Below are 15,662 nucleotides of genomic sequence, written 5' to 3'. Positions count from 1 at the left end.
AAGCAAAGGGTCCATGCCATAATCCAGGTCATTCAGAAAAAAGACACTAACAAACTAAGCAACAACTCCAGATGACACTCTAGTGGCTAACCTTATTGCCCTTAGGGTAAAACAGAAAGAAGCCTTTTTGGGTTTAAGAACCCTTCCCTACAGGGGTGTAGCCTCCACTTCCTGTCCCATTGAACATTACTTCCCTCTTTTTCCAGGAGAGGGTTATATAAGTATTTTCTTTCCACTTGTGTTAATCTGGGCCATTTTGTTAATATTTTTTCGTTTCGTGTAGATTGTTACTTTTACCTGCATATAATTGAGCAACATTACTCCCAACAATTGCTTTAGTTGCATTTTCATTGGTGGCACATTTCCCTTTTCATTTTTGATATTGGTAATTTGGATTTCTTCTGTCTTTTTTCTTAATCAAATTACTCAGTGGTTTGCCTATTTTTACTGGTTTCTTCATGAAACCAATCCTTACTTCTATAAGTACAGTATTTTTTTATTTTTACTTTTGTTAATTTCTCATATGATTTTCAAAATTTCCATTTTGTTGTTTAATTAGGGATTTTAAATTTCTTCCTTTTCTATTTTTTTAGTTCCATATCCAGTTCATTGGTGTTAGAAGTGAGCCCATTTAGCAAGCCCCCAACAGTAAGAAACACGTTCACCTTAAAGAAAGAATAATACCTGTTGTGAAGTCAGGAAGGCCTTTATTAATCTTTCTGTCCATTTCCTCTGGATGGATGGGTAGCCTCCCCCAGTAAGGTTGCAGGAAGATTACAGGAAGACTACAACACATGGAGGAAGATGGGGCTTCTTATACTGTTTTCTGAACTTTGGATCTCCTGTGACACCATCCCCTGACCATGTGACTCCATGTTTTCCTCTCTGATAAGCCCTTCCTCACACACCTCCTTGGACCTGTGCCTTATTCTCTTATCTCTAACCTGTCCATGCTAGGTCACGACCCCTATCACCTAGCAATGTGGACAACAGAACTTTACTTCCCACGATTGATCTGCTCTTTCTCCCTTTTACTGTTATATGTGTTTAGAGATTTAAAATTTCCCCTAAGTGTTGCTTTGCCTGCATGTCACAAATTTTGGAATTTTGTCTCATTGTTGTCATGCCCTTCAGTGAAATTATCAGTGGTTTCTATGATTTGTTCTTTTACCTACTCTTCCTTATTGAATAGATTAGTTTCCAATTAATTTTTAATTTATTCTTTATTAAATGTTATATTTATTGAGTTGTAGTCTGAAAAGAGCATCACTAATATTTCTGCTTCTCTGAATTTGTCTATGACATTTTCCTGCCCTTACACATGGTCAGTTTTTGTATAGACGCTAATGTGCAGCTGAGATAATGGTATGCACAGTTCTCCTCCCAGCTTTTCCCAGAAGTCCATCGTGTCTAACTTTAAACACTTCCATTCAGGGGCAGGCAGGTAGCGAAGACAATAGAGAGGCAGCCCTGGAGTGAGGAGGACCTGAGTTCCAGTATGCTCCCAGGCATATGACACTTCCTAGCTGTGTGACCTTGGTCAAGTCACTTAACCCTAATTGCTTCACCTCCCCCTTCCCCTCAAAAATTCCATTCATCTATAAATTTTCTCTCATTTATTTTATAGTTTTTGTAGTTGTGAGAGGGGAAAGTGGAGGACATTCACTAGTATATTTTTACCATCTATTTCTTCTTGCAGTTCACCTAACTGTCAAGAATTTGAATGCTAGGCCATTTGGTTCATGCATGATAGATATTGATATTATTTCATCGTCTGTTTTTTTCTTTTAGGTAAGATGCCATTTCCCTGCTTATCTCTTTTAATTACACTTATTTTTGCTTTGGCTTTCTTTCAGCTTGTAATGGCTTCAATTGCCTTTAAAAAAAAAAAGAAAAACTTTAGCTGAAGCCTAATAGATTCTATTCCAGCCCCTTATTTTAACTCTGTGTGTATCTTTCTGTTTCAAGTGTGTCTCCTGTAAACAACATATTACTGGATTCTGTTTTCTAGTCTAATTGGCTATCCATGTATGTCTGTGCCTGGGAAAAGGTTTGTTGATGACTTTGATATTGCCTAAGGAAGGGGCCTCAAGACTCTATTTCCCCACTGTGCTATTTCCTTTCTGAAAAAGAAAATTCCCACCTGGTTAATCCTGAGCCTTCCTTTTAACCCCTGTGACTACATGATTTGTTGTCAGACATGACTCATGCCTGGAATCAAACAGAGCTAAGGGGGTTACCCTTCCATTATTATATATGTCATTGTTATAATTATGTCCTTCTTTTACCTTCTGTAGAAAATTTCTTTAATCAAGAAGTTTTGTAAGTACAATACTAAATTTATTAAGTAAAAATTGATACTGGAACATCTCTGAGTTATTGTAATAGAATGAAAGTATGAACATCTTACAATTTTAAGCTGTATATGTGGTCAAATGATGATATAGGGATGATATCCTCTTACGGGGTAAATGATTTTACAATGTAATAAGACATAGATGTAAGACAAAAGTTATCTAATTAAATGAAATAGCAAAATTTGAGAAGGCAACAGGTTTAGAGTCTTTTCTCGAAGAACTATGTACATATGTATGTGACTGGCTCCCCAGTTCATATGTCTTGGAAATTCTGGCTTTGAGTATGTTGTAGTAATTATTTCTCACAATTAGATCAAGGATTTTACACATATATTATGTTGATAATGGTAAAGAAAGGGAATTTTTTTAAATCTCAAAACTATGTGTCTGATAATTTTAAAAGAGAGAAGAGCTCATGTTATGGTTGGACCCTCATAAGTTTTTAAAGATTCTTAAGTTATATACAGGATTTAGATAAGGATAGAACAGCAAACTGTATATAAACGGAAATTCTCTGATTTTAAGATTTAAGAACCAACTTGAAGTGATTGTACTAAAGTGTAATAAATGAGACATATCTAGGAAACTTATGAGTTGGCACCAGACCCCTTTTTAGAACTCTCCTAAGAATAAAGCCTATTTTCCAAGAAAAGATATCTAGGGACCAGATAACATGAAACATCTGGGACTTGAACTGTGCGGATAAAATGGATGCTGAGAGCAGTTCACTAAGATACAAAGTGGTTTGATGTCAGTCAATATTTATGTCCTAACTGTTGTGCTCCTTTCATCTTTTGTTTGAAGATATTTAGGTTTTCTTGGTTATTTGGTTACTCTCTTCTCAAAAGTAGTCCATTGTGCACCTTCTCCTTCTTTCTCTCCCTCTTCCTCTCTCTAAATGCAGGTGAATTTTGATAGTTAACCTGGGGTATACTGGCTATCTTCCTTCCTTCCTTCCTTCCTTCCTTACTTCCTTGCTTTTTTTCTCTCTTTCTTTCTCTCTTTCTTCCTTCCTTCCATCCTTCCTTCCTTTCTTTTTCTTTCTTTCTTTCTTTCTTTCTTTCTTTCTTTCTTTCTTTCTTTCTTTCTTTCTTTCTTTCTTCCTTCCTTCCTTCCTTCCTTCCTTCCTTCCTTCCTTCTTTCCTTCCTTTCTCTCTCTCTCTCTCTCTTTCTTTCTGTCTTTCTTTCTTTCTTTCTTCCTTATTTTCTTTTCTCAAAGAACCAATGTTGAACCCATTTCACTCTAAAGCTCATAGACTGGACAACAAGAAATCCCTGCCCAAGCACCTCTTAATGGTTATTTTTGGGCCCTCCCAACTCAGAGTGAAGGTAAATAGTAATTGTTTGTCTTTTGGCCAGTACTCCTGAGAATTTTCCCCTCCCAGTTTAATTTGTTTTATTTAAAGATTCCATCTCTTGACTCACTTCCTAAGGAGTCCTGTTCACTGAATTGGCATTACCTATCTCCAACTGAGAACCTTTAAAAGTCTTAGCCTAAAAGGATCAGGGTCTCCCAGTGCATCCTGGGCCATTTTCAGTCATTCTGATGAATCTGGCCACTGGATCCAGATGACTCTGGAGGAGAAGTGAGGCTGGTGACCTTGCAAAGCCCTCCCTCACCCAAAACAAAGTCAAATACAAGTCATGTCTTCATCTCCATGATGTCATGATACTCTTCCAGAATGAAGGACAAAAACAACAACAGCAAGAACAACAACTACTACCCTCTCTCATTTTATGGGTGAATTCATGCCATTCACATTCACAGTTTTGCTTACTAATAGGGCATTTCTCCTCATGTGATTTTGTTCTGTTTAACCTTCTCTCTGTTTTTTATCCTCTTCCTACTCTAAAGTTTGCTTTTACCTCTGTCCATTGCATTACTTAATCCACCTTCCTTTTTATCTCCCTTTCATTCATCCCCTTCACTTCCTACTTTCCTGTTGAGTAAGATTGTTTTCCACACCTAACTGAGTGTCTATATAAATACATTTTCCATTCTTTGAACAATTTAGGTGAGAGTGAGGTTCAGATGTTGCTCACCCTCACCTACCATTTTCCTTCCACTATGAAAGCTCTTTGTTTACATGCCTCTGTTATGTGAGATAATTTTCACAATTATGGCTCTCCCTTTCCCTTTCTACCACTGCATCCATCTTCCTTGTCCATTCATTTTTTAGATCACCCCAAATATAGTCAACTCATTCCCATGCCCTCTGTTTATGTAGAGTGTTTTTAGTTGCTTAATAACGATAATGTTCTTAGGAGTTATATGTATCATATTCCCATGTAGAAATATAGTGAATTTAACTTTATTGAGCCCCTTATGATTTCTCTCTCATGTTCTCCTCTTTATGCTTACTTTGAGTCTTACATTGGAAAAAAGATTTTCTGTTCATCTCTGGTCTTCTCATCAGGAGTGTTTGAAAGTCTTCTAATTCATTAAATGTCCATTTCCTCCCTTGAAGGATTATAATCAGTTTTGCTTGGTAGGTTATTCTTGGTTGTACTTCTAGTTCTTTTGTCTTCCTGAATATCATATTCCAAGCACTCAGCTCCTTTAACGTTATTGTTATTTAGTCATTTTTCAGTAGTGTCCAAGTCTTCATGATCTTATTTGGGGTTTTCTTGGCAAAGATGCTAGAAGAGTTTGCTCTTTCCTTCTCCAGGTTATTTCACAGGTGAGCCTACTGAGACCAACAATGTTAAGTGAGTTGCCCAGAGTCACACATCTAGTAGGTATTAGAAGACAGATTTGAACTCATGGAGATGAATCCTGGCTCTAGGCCCTACACTTTATCTATTCAGCTTTTACAAAGACATATTCACTTGACAGAGACAGAAGAATAAAATTACAACTATTACCACCCTCAATATTTGGAGACATATTGTTCGCAAAATCACTTTGGTTCTTGGAGACACAATTTCTAGAGAGCACTGATGCCATCAAATTCATATGCAAATATATCATTGTAGTTACATAAGTCTTCCTGTCAGCAAATGCTGGTATGAGTACTGTAGGTGATGAATTCTGAGCTATCTGCAAAAATCTGTTGTGGGTCAAGGTCCAGACTCTGAGAGACTTGCTCTGCAGACATTTGAAGCTCACAATATGTGAACTTGTAATCCATGCACCTAAAACAAAGCAAGAAATACTAAGGCAAAGACCAAAGACTATTTTCCCAGGGTTTACCTGTTAGCTCATGAAGAAGAGACTGAAGGTGTAAATTTAGGTGTATGTGTGTGTGTGTGAATGCTCAAACACTTATGTAAGTGTGTTTGTAATTATTATGTGGGTGTATATATGTATATATATTTGTATATATTTATGTGTGTATGTGTGTGTGTATGTTCATGTATATGCCCATAAATAGCAGTACTTAATCTGAAAGTTATCTGAATATTAACAATTTGAGAAAAGTGAGGTTAATGAGTTCAAAAGACAAAATTATTTTGGCAGTTAGTGTGTGGAGCGTTTAGAAGACTGGGTCCAGAACCAGGACAATCTGAGTTCAAACCCAGCCTCAGACACTTATGAGCTGTGACACCTTGGGCAAGGCACTTAACCTCTGTTTTCCTCAGGTTCCTCAACTGCAAAATGAGCATCATAATAATATTAACTCCAAGGGTTTTTGTGAGAATTAAATGAGATTGTATTTGTAACGTGCTAAGGCATAGTGCCTGGCTTATGATAAGTGCTATATAAGGGATAGCTATTCCCATTATTATTAAAACAAAGTGAAAAGACTGAGGAAATTGGAAGAAACCAAAACGTATGTCTAATCAAGAACCACTAACCTGGGGGGAAAAAGACGAATGACAGATGACTTTAGAATCATTGTAAACCTGAAATCTATGACCAAAAGAATAACCTGGGTATCCTTTTGTCCAAGAAATCATTAAAAAATGTTGCTGCACAAAAATCAACCAGAAAGAAGGAAGTCAAGCATGGAGGAGCCACAGTCAGGGCTGCCCAAAATTTACCAGCCATCACTTTCAAGAAACCTAGACATCCCAAAAGCAAGAGATTAAGATCTATAATCATAAATTACCTAGCAACAAATACTGAATATAATCCTATAAGGAAAAAATAAGCGTTTTTGACATTGATGATTTTCAAATATTTGTGATAAGAAAACTGAAAGGAAGAGACATCTGAAATAAATAAATAGACACAAAACAAAAAGGTAAATCCAAGTTAACAATCAGAAGGGATTTTTTATGAAAGAAATATTTACATTCTAACAGTCAGGGTGATAAAAGGGTGGTTTAAGAATCCTAATGTCAGAAGGGGTCATAGAGGTTGTCCAATGAGATAGAAGCATTATGTTTTTATGTTCTGTTGGTGCTGAAAGAAGACAGAAAATGGAAGGGCAAGGAAACATTAGCAATAAATGGGGACAGAGGCACGGGGTCTCCCTTTGTTGGGGTGTACAAGTAGAAGTATAAAGAAAAATGGAAAGAAGGGCATCAGACATCACTTACGATTCACTATTATCTCACATTCTTTCCTTGAGAGTCCCAATCTTGTTATGCATCAGACAATACATAGAGGTTAGAAATCTTTGAATATGTGGATATTAGGAAACTTTCAGTTTGAGGATATGAATTGGGAATGTGGGAGATGCCTGAAGGCTTAACTCAAGAGCCTACAATTTATTCTATGACAGAATTGTTGTAGGGACCCTTAGACTGTGCCTGCAGTGATTTGTTTCATGGTGGTTTTTAGGCTTGTGGTTTTTATGTCCTTGTGATATACACAAGGATATTTTTACTTAAAATTTCCTGACTTCAAGGACCATTTCTGGGGAATACAAAGGAATCGATGCTGCTTGCTAGGAAGCATATATACAGCCAAATAATTAAGGGCTTTCTCTCTTTTTTAGGATCTTTGTATACTGAAGGTTTATCCCTTGTTCCCTTACAGAATCAAAGTGAGCATTCATCTGTTGAAATGCAAGGGGAATAGTTATATGCACCTTTGATCCTCCCTTGAAAGAACAACTCACGAGCTTCTTGCTGGCATTGGCCAGGCAATTGGGAGGGAGAATTCCCTGGCAAGACTCATGTTTACATCTATTAACTTGTTATGTCATATATGCCTGTGAGGCTTTATTTCCTTTTTGCTTTCTTTTGCTTTTCCTCTACCCATGGATCTCCAGTTATAAATTCCTAGATGTGCCCATGTGGGTTCGGCCCCATAGCAATTAAAATCATAAATAAGATCAATTATATTCCTCTTGTTAGTTAACTTGGAGTAAACTGAGAAACATTAAAATTCCATATTTTCATTTCTTATAAGAATGAGCAGTTACTGTGCTCAAACTTAGATCTAAGGGTTTGTGTAACAAATAACACCTCAGTCTCCATCAATTTCTATCCTATAACCCCATGAAAGTTGTGAGCATCACTAGCACATTGTAAACCTGGGACTTCTTCTTTACAAAAATGGAAAGTTGGGAAGCCATTGCACTTCCCCAATCTGAATACAAATTTGGAGAAGCTCAGTATTTTTCCATGCCCTCTTCCAGATGGTTGTAAATAATGTCCTGTAGTAGATATATTTTGGATTTGAACCCAGGTCTTCCTGAATCTAGACCTGGTTCTCTAACCTAGCTGCCTGTATTTGTTATCTGGAGTTGTATGTAATAGACATGCACACACACACACATGCACACACACACAGACACAGACACAGTCACACAGCTATGATTTGGTGCCTTTAAGTTTGGTCAAATAATTTAGCAGAATAATATGGGAAGGAATTGCGAAGTTTTTTGGTAATAAAAGTTACAATAATTTAAAAAGAATACAAAGAAAGAATAAAAAAGTAAACTTCTAAATAGATAAAAGTTTAAAAAAATTTGAAATGCATGTGCTACTTGTTACGTGTACATGTCACTGTGATAAAATGCCGACTGGACACTTGTTCTTTTTACTCCCATAGAATTTGTTTTATAAAATTTTTTTACTTTATTTTTTCTTTTTGCAAGCATTCTCTTTTTTCTCCCTCTACCTTTCCCCATCCATTGAAAAGGAAATTGAAAACAATATGAAATTCCCTCCATATTACATAAGCACAGTCAACCTAAATATTCCCATAGGAATCACATCCAAAAATTAATTTCTTGTTCTGTGCATGAGTCTTTCATGGCTCTTTCATAAAATGTTCAGGGCTTTATCAGCTCTTTGGAGTCATGGTCAATCCTGCAATTGATCAGAATTCTTCAGCATTTAGAAACTGTTCTTTAGAATATTGACATTATAACATATACAGCATACTTAGCCCATAGGAAGAGGCCCCCATCAGAGTTTAAATGGAAGTTTCCAGGAATTATTAACTCTAAAGTTCTCTGTGATCATGGACTTTGAATTGGCATTAAATGCAGCAAACAGAAGCCAGCCAAAGTGCTCCCAAGTAAAGACTGTCTTTTTTTAAATGGCTTTTGTCTGATACTGATTTGAAGTATATGTTCCTAGAAAACTTAGGGTTAAAACTTTTCTAGTACATAATGAAAATAGATAGGAGGCCATTTTTCCAGATTACTGAAGAAACTTGCAGGAATGGCTACTAATCTACTTTTATTGGTCCATAAAACAATCAAAGAAAGGATGAATAGTCATAAAATTGAAAATGGACAAATGTTTGGATTTTCAGAGAAAGACAAATAGAATATTCAGACTTGAAACAGACCGAGCTTGATTCACTTGCTATCAAAGTTCTAGAATTAATTGATGCAGTGATATGGTTTGTGATCATTTTAAATAGGTGCCAATGATCACTAAAAGTTATGATAGATCAAAGAAAAAGTGTTAGGACACAAACCTAATTACCTTTCTTCAGCAAGATTTCTAAATCTGAGCAACAGGAGAATATTCTTGGTATTCTAGTGTACCTAGATTTCAGAAAGATATTTGACAAAATCTACAATGAGCATCTTTTGGAAAAGATGAAGAGATATGGGCTAGATAACAGTACAAGTCGATGGATTTGCAACCAGCTGAATCATCATGGAAAGATGGTCTCTAGTGTGATGCCTCAGGAATCTTTGTCATTACTCCTATAATAAACAACATTTTAAAAAAATCAATGGCTTGAAATCATGGGTGACATGCTTACCAAATTTATAAATGACACAAAACTGGCAGGGACAGACAACTAACACCAAAATTCATCATATAGTGTTTTATTTAAATTTGAATTCAAAAAGTTCCATGAAAGATGGAAAAAGAGTGGCAATTCTGAAATCCTACAATTTTATGATTCTAAGTGACATTTAAACTATGTTTATGAGAGCAATGTAAAGGAATATTTCATTATTTTTTAGAAATCTTGGCTTAACACTTTGTGATATAGCAATTCCAAAGTTTGGTTCTAACATCAACTTATTTCAACACTTGTTTTTAATGACTTTCATAATTTGGAACATAAACATTCCTCAAAAACATATGGATGGATCCAAATTTAACATGTACGCCTTAGCCTGTTGTCAACAATCCACTCCCATTGAAACTCATGGGTATTAATGATTCTGAGAACCTAGGAAGCATGGCTAAGGGTCAGAGTCCTGAAACAGAAAGTGAAGGACTTGGGGTCTCAGGTGATCTTTTATCACTCTTTCTTGTCAAAGCCCTAGCATTTATTCCGAAGAGAAAGGTTAATTTGAGAAAGTAAGTAGTGGTGAAGAAGGTGTCTAAGAATGTTATTTAGATTTCTGGACTATGAGTTGGAGTGTATCAAACCAGAGATGGGAAAAATAAATTTGTGTCTCACATTCAATACCAAGATAAACTCCAAATGAATAGGTGACCTAATTAGAGAAGGTCATATCATAAATAAATTAGAACTCAAGAAATAAGATACCTTTTGCAGTTAGGAATAGTTGATGACAAAACAAGGAATATCAGTGACTCATTTCACATATAAGCATACCTTATACATCAGGTCTATCCTTCCTTCTCAGAAACCAGAATTTAATTTCAAAAGATTAAGAAAAGAAAGATTATTTCCCCTTCCTTTCACCTCAAAATCAAACTTTTCTCTAATAATAACACCTATTTCAATTATAATAAGCATTTATATAAAGCCTATTATGTGTCACTGTGGTAAGCACTTTACAAATATCTCATTTGATCCTCAAAACAACCTTGGGGTATAGGTGCTATTATTATCCTAATTTTACAGTTGAGGAAACTGAGATAAGCAGATAAGTGACTTGCCTAGGTTCACACAGCCAGTGTCTGAAGCTGGGTTAGAACTTGTCTTCCTGATTCCAGGCCTACGTTATGTGACTTTTTGCAAACTGGAGCAATGGGATTACTATTTCCAAACTGATCTCAAATTTATAACAAGCCTATGAAATAATATAAGGAAGAATCCCTGACCTAATTACTCACCTGGAAATGCAAAAATAACGGATCAGGACTAACAGATTAGACCAACATGGAAACTTTTAATGATCTTGGGAAAATGCAGCAAGCAGTGATGTAGGGATTATGTAAAATGTTTTGGGGAAAATGATGCCAATTAAGACAGTTTTAAAAAATATTATTGGATTTTGATTTAGTTTTATAAAGACAATTAAAACAAAAGGACAAGTTTGAAGTTGGCAAAAATTCCATCACTGTCGTCATTACTATAAAGAGAACCCTTAGTGCTCCCACATGAGAAAACTCATTTAGATGAGAAACACTTTTCTCTGGGAAATTCTTATTTCCATAGACTGTCAATTTTCAGTCATTACCAGAGGCTTGTTCTGGGTTTACTGGGTCTGTTGCTCCCATTGTCAGTTCATCAGGTAGTGGGTTCCAGCTTAAAGAGTCAGTTTATGCAGGTGGCTAAGTGACTGGACCTGGAGTCAGAAAGACCTGAGTTCATATCTGGCCTTGGACACTTACTTGCTGTGTGGCCCTGTACACGATGTTTAACCTCTCTCTGGCTCAGTTTCCTCATCTGTAAAATGCAGATTCATGACAACACTTTACCTTCCAGGGTTGTTGTGGGGATCAAATGAAACGAAGTGTAAAGTGCTTTGGAAAATGCCACCTAAAGGCTATTATGGAGCCCTGCTCTGATTTCCCTGTAGTTTATTTGTCTTTTAGATCCTGCCATGGAAATATGTCTGTCAACATTTATTAAACGTGTCCTATGTGCCAGAAACTGAGGTAAGTGCTGGGGATACAAAGAAAGACAGAAAAAAAGGCATTTAAGTAGAGTAATGGCTGGAGGACTGAACTTAGAGGACCTGAGTTTGAAGTTTGCTTCAGACAGTAGCTATGTGACTCTGGGCAAATCATGCCCTTTATCAGCTTCAGTTTCCCTCTCTGTAAAGTGGATATAATAGCAGTTGCCTCACTGGGTCACTGTGAGCATCATTGAGTTAACATATATAAAGCACTTAGGAAACCTCAAAGTGTTATAGCAATGTTAGCTGTTGCTGCTGCTGCTGCTACTACTATTTCTTCTCCACTACTACTACAACTACTAAAACAATAGCGACAGAAGCCACCACTACCACCACCACCACCACCACAATTGCTACTACTACTGCTGTTACTACTACTACTGCTACTACTACTACTACTACCATCACCACCATCACCATCACCACTACTACTCCTACTACTACTACTACCATCACCATCATCACCACCACCACCATCACCACTACCACCATCAGCGCCACCACCACTACTACTATCACTGCTTCCACTACTATGACCACTATTACCACTTTTACTACTGCTAGTATTACCCTCACCATTATAAGTGTAACTGTCTATCTATCTATCTAATCTGAGTTTTCCTCTTCCTCTTCCAAGTCTTCTACCACTAATACCACCAATACTACCACCCCTACTACTACTACTATTGCTGTTCCACTACTGCCACTACTACCACCCCTACAACCATTACAATCGTAACTTTCCTTAATCTTCTTCTTCTTCTTCTATCTTCCCTTTCTCCCTCCATCATCACTACTACAACTACTACTACTACTACTACTACTACTACTACTACTACTACTACTACTACTACTACTGTTACTACTACTGCTACCACACCACCACTACTTCTACTACTACTACTATTATTACTACTAGTACTGCTACTACTACCACCACCACCACTACCACTACTACTACTACTATTATTACTACTAGTACTGCTACTACTACTGCTACTACCACTATCACCACACCATCATCACTACTACTACTAACATCAATCCCTCTTCAGAAGGAGCTTACAGTCAAGTGGAGGATACAACATGCACACAACTATGTATGGACAAGATGCATACGGGATAAACGGAAGATAATCAACCATTGAAAGGCAGGAGCATTAAGGAAGGCTAGGAAAGCCTTCTTGAAGGAAGTAGGATTTTTCTTACGACTATTTTTCTATCTTATTTTTCAAAATATTGCTGAATTCTTTCTTGGTAGTATGTTCTCTCATAGATCCTCCAGACACTGGCTTATCAACAATCTTCTGGTGCTTATACACAACATTGGATTGCTTCATAACATCCTTCATTCCTATTCTCTCAAGATTTCTCTCTCTTTCTTTGTTTTGGCAATTTTCTGGTTTTACTCTGTACATGATTTCTTACTTCCTCTTCTCATCAACGTACCTTCTTTTCTCCACTCTCTCTCAATGTGTAAGGGAGGTATTTGAGGGAACTTCTCAGGTCTACTGGACTGAAGAACTTCCTGTAGTGTGACCATGCAGACTGACTGCTTCATGCTAAAGCTGATCCATTTAACTTTGTCTTCCCATACCCCATGTGTAAGAGACTAGATAAATATTTATATCAGCCAGTGATTTTCACGTACTTCTGATGCAATCTGAGGAAGATGGTGACCTTTCATAAAAGGAAAGCAGGGTTAACGTCTTCTTAACAATGAACATGTTATTTGTAATTAGAATTCCATGACTGCATCAGTGCAACTGGGGATGGGGAACAGCCTAGGCTTCAATAGCTTTCTCCAGGGACTGTGAGATGCACAACAATGATCCAGAGAGCTTGGGAAGACCTTAACTTAAGATCCCCCCAGAAATGAACTTAGTTCATAGGAGTGAAAAACTAAGGCTGCTTATTGGGAAAGGGTGACTTTGTCCCTGAGTACTTGCTTATGAATCAAGGCTATGTCTAGGGAACTGTGGGCAAAGTTTTTGTCTGTGACAGTGGTCTTGTTTGAGTACAAATTACTCATTGAATCCTCAGGGATATTGTGGCATTTGCATATGTTCTATGGGGACTTCTTGTTGGTTTACAAAGGCTAGGGAACTCCAGTTATATAATTCTTGATATCTGATTTTTTGGGGGTGCCTGGTAGATACTAACATTTTCAAGATGCAGAGATTATATTGCATGTTTTCCACCCTTTTATTTCACAAGCTGCATTGATGCAAAATTCAAAGGCCTTTTCAATTTCTTTATTATCTTTGAATTCTCTATGACATGTTCCATTCCTGACAATCAACCAGTGAGCCCTTATCCCCTAGATCAGGGGTGGGGAACCTGCAGCCTCAAGGTAACATGTGGCCTCTAGGTCCTCAAGTGTGACTCTTTGATTGAATCCAAACTTCACAGAACAAATCCCCTTAATAAAAAGATTTGTTCTGTAAAACTTGGACTCACTTAGAAGGCTGTACCCAAGGACCTAGAAAGTCATATATGCATATATGCAGGTTCCCCCATCCCTGCTCTACATATTCTCTCCTCACTTAATTGAAGATAATGGTGATTTCATTCAGAGCCAGATCGCATCCCTAGAACATGACTGTGAAACAATGGGCATTTGGGCAGGTTCATTTCCACTTTGGGGATGCCTTCATTCCTTTTTATCTGTTTCATCATTTTCCACTAAAGAGTAACTTGACCTTGTTCACATTCATCATCCCAGTGAAGATTTTTCAACCATGTTGAAATATCTTCACTATGAGCCAGTACAAAGACAACACAAAGAAATTCAATGGGTGCCAATTTCATAAATCAGTATCATAATACTGATGATAATTACCAGATCATCCTCCTTTCCCCTATAAAAGACCAGGCTGCTTTGCATACCCTCCTCTATCTCCACCCCCAACCTATTCCTATTGCACAGAACCTTTATCAGAGTATGTTGTTATTCACTTGCCCAGGGATCAGCACTGGACAGAACACAACATGGAGATGATGTTCCCAGCTCAGTTCTTCTGCCTCCTTCTGCTTGTGATTCCAGGTGAGGATGGATAGACATGAGTGTGCCATGGAATTATTCACATACTTCTTATTCACATGGTTCTCTTTTTAGATCATTCAGAACCTGTTTCTGGGGTTTTAAAATATTCTTTTTTTTTAGTGTATAATATGCCTCTCCCAGTAAAACTGGTCTAGCTGGTTCTATTCAAAAGTCTTTTGGTGAAAAATCTGGTGAACAGTTGGTGACATTTGTGTTTTCTCTTTCATTATAGATGCCAGTGGACAGATTGTGGTGACCCAGTCTCCAACTTCCCTGTCTGTGACTCCAGGAGACACAGTCACCATCTCCTGTAGGGCTAGTCAGGACATCAGCAAGTATTTAGCATGGCACCAGCAAAAACCTGGTCAGTCTCCAAAGTTACTCATCTATTACACATCCACCCTGCACTCTGGGATCCCATCCCGGTTCAGCGGCAGCGGGTCTGGAACAGATTACACTCTCACCATCAGCCCTGTGGAGGCTGATGATGTTGGAGTTTATTACTGTAAGCATTATAAGAGTTGGATTCCCACAGTGCTCCAGCCCTGTACAAAAACTCCCCAGGCAGTTCAGCTGTCTCCACCCAGGGGAGCAGTTACTTCCTTTAGTCTCTGAGTCTAAACAGACTCTGCTTTCAAGAAAAGGCTAATCTCACTTCTTCTTCCCACAAAGCCCATTCTATCTTGGTAGTTACATCTTACATAAACATTAGCAAAGCCAAGCAAAGGGTCCATGACATAATCCAGGTCATTCAGAAAAAAACACAAACAAACTAAGCAACAACCCCAGATGACACTCTAGTGGCTAACCTTATTGCCCTTAGGGTAAAACAGAAGCAACCCTTTTTGGGTTTAAGAACCCTTCCCTACTGGGGTGTAGCCTCCACTTCCTGTCCCATTGAACATTACTTCCCTCTTTTTCCAAGACAGGATTATATTAGTATTTTATTTCCACTTGTGTTCATCTGGGCCATTTTGTAAGTATTTATTCATTTCACGTAGATTGTTAGTTTTACCTGCATATAATTGAACAACATTACTCCCAATAATTGTTTTAGTTGCATTTTCAGTGGTG

At 37.4% G+C, this 15,662-nt stretch overlaps 1 gene segment (V, D, J or C); it reads left to right on the top strand.

Moving 5' to 3' along the window:
* Positions 1 to 14,505: 14,505 nt before the first annotated feature.
* Positions 14,506 to 15,203, top strand: LOC140520353 (immunoglobulin kappa variable 3-15-like). The segment is given in 2 exon segments: positions 14,506 to 14,588; positions 14,821 to 15,203. Coding segments are annotated over 2 exon segments (438 nt in total).
* The last annotated feature ends 459 nt before the right edge of the window (positions 15,204 to 15,662 follow it).

Source organism: Notamacropus eugenii, chromosome 1 (assembly GCF_028372415.1).
Source record: "Notamacropus eugenii isolate mMacEug1 chromosome 1, mMacEug1.pri_v2, whole genome shotgun sequence".
Classification (NCBI taxonomy): domain Eukaryota; kingdom Metazoa; phylum Chordata; class Mammalia; order Diprotodontia; family Macropodidae; genus Notamacropus; species Notamacropus eugenii.
This window is presented reverse-complemented; position numbering and strand designations above follow the sequence as displayed.